Here is a 2,093-nt window from a genome sequence, read left to right as displayed (position 1 = left end):
GGATCTAAAGGCTGCCTTTGACAAGGTAAACAGAGGCAAATTATGGGACTGCTTGAGGGAGAAAGGAATAATAAAAGAGAACTTGGTTAGAAGAATTGAGAAGATCTATGAGGGAACAGAGGTAACGGTTAGAACAAAGCTAGGAAATACTGAAAGTTTTGTAACGAAGAGAGAGGCAAAGACGTGTGATGAGTCTACTCCTTTTCAATTTGTACATCGCGGACTTAGACGAAAAATTTAGAGGCAGAGCTATTGGAGGAATAGGTATAGCTAAACAAAGCATTTGAAATCTTACATATGCAGATGATATAGTTCTATTAGTAAAAAATAGGGAAGCTCTGCAGGATATGATAGAAAGTTTTAGGAGATTTTTAAAGGAAAAGAAATTAGAGATTATATACAGAAAAAATTAAAGTATTGTATAATATGGTATGAGAGAGGAAGAGAGAAAATGGAAATATGAAAATGGGATAAAAAGGAGATAAAAGAGGTGCAGAAATTTAAGTATCTAAGCTTTATTTTGAATAGATAGGGCAATTGTAAAGATCACATCAAGGAATTAAGTAGAAAGGATAAGCTGGTGGCAAGAAAGGTATGGAAAGGCAAAAGGATGTGCAGGAATGATTTCAGAAGGAGATCTTATTTAAATATTTGATACAAAGTGTTATGGCTTATGGAGTAGAAATATGGGGATGGAGAAAGAGAAATTGGAAAAGATTATGATGGATTATGTAAGATGGATGGAATTTAATTTGGATTTCTGCATCCCAAGGTATTTAATTATGAAGGTGCTTCTTTGGATGAACTTAAAGTATTGTAGAATGGGGAATAAAAACAAGAAGATTTGAGCACAAAATAAAATCAGGAAGAGTAGGAAATTTTGTCAAGTTGGGAAGAAAAGAAGAATGGAGGATGTAAAAAGGGGGATAGGAAAGGATGAGGTTATTAATAGAAACGAATGGGGATAGAAACAAAGGAAGTGATATAGGAGAAAAATTTTGAGCCATTAAATATTTTGACCAATTAAATAAATAGAGAAAGAGAGGTGCAAAGACAATAAAATGGTAAAGCACGGTAAAATCCAAAAGGCAAGATACAACGAGAGATATAAGGAAATAGAGACAAATGGCAGAATCCCAAAGTATTTGAGGAAAGAAAACTTAGGGAAAGGGAAAAGAGGAGAAGAGTCTTGTTCAAATTAAGGTGTGAGAACTTAGAGAAAGGTAATAAATATTGGGTAGAAGAGCACAGGAAAAAGCATATATATTCTGCGGCAAGGGAAAAGATAATTTAAAGCACTATGTAGAAGAATGTTCGGAAATAAAAGAAAGATTTACTAAATTAGGCAAAGATAAGAAAGAGATCTTAAGGAAACTGTGTGATGAGGAGTTAGATGAAGTGAAAGGGAAATAATAAGAAAATTATGGAAAGAGAGGGAGGTAGTGAAAAGAATAGAGTCAAAAGAAGACAGGAAGGAAATGTAGAGATAGAGGGAAGATATAGAGAGAAAAGAAAAGTAAGATGAACTAAGTAAGAAATAAATATATGATAATAATAATAGACGGTTATAGCTGTGATATAGAGATAACGTATCTAGGTATTGAACGAGAGTATATTACATTAGAAGTAGATATAAGAGAAAAGCGGATAAAGCGAAAAGAAATAAAATGAAATAATGTAGGTAAAAAAGCGAAGTCAGAAAAAAAAGAAGTTTAATCAGAAAAGAAGGAAAGTAAAGGGATAAGGAAAAAAATTTTTTTCATTTTTATAATAATATATGTGCGATAGCTTGTAGACGAGATATGGATGTATGAATGAGTTAAGAATTTTTTTGTAAACCGAGTCCTCTTCTTGGCTGTAAATACGCTGAAGTGTAATAAATTCTATTCTATTCTAATTTTTCGAATTTTTTTGCATTCTATTCCTATATTCTATATTTTATTTATAATTTTTTATTTAAGTCAAAGCTGGCATTAGAAATGTGCGAACTATTCTATATGAATCGAATTATTCATATTTGAATATTATTTGAATAACTATTATTTGAATAGTTTGCATCTCTACTCAAAAGTCTAAAAAATTCATATACATTG

At 31.4% G+C, this 2,093-nt stretch overlaps 1 protein-coding gene across 1 annotated transcript in view; it reads left to right on the top strand.

The window, feature by feature from the left end:
* Window positions 1–686: 686 nt before the first annotated feature.
* The window catches only part of LOC105623237 (oxysterol-binding protein 1), a 20,388-nt gene continuing 18,981 nt past the window's right edge, over window positions 687–2,093 (top strand). Inside the window, exon 1 of the mRNA XM_012204637.1 lies at window positions 687–772. Within this exon, the coding sequence (XP_012060027.1) occupies window positions 687–772 (86 nt within the window). The remainder of the gene's footprint in view (window positions 773–2,093) is intronic.

Source organism: Atta cephalotes (genome assembly GCF_000143395.1).
Source record: "Atta cephalotes unplaced genomic scaffold scaffold00054, whole genome shotgun sequence".
Taxonomy (NCBI): Eukaryota; Metazoa; Arthropoda; class Insecta; order Hymenoptera; family Formicidae; genus Atta; species Atta cephalotes.
Note: the sequence above shows the minus strand (reverse complement) of the source record. Positions and strands in the feature narration are given on the sequence as shown.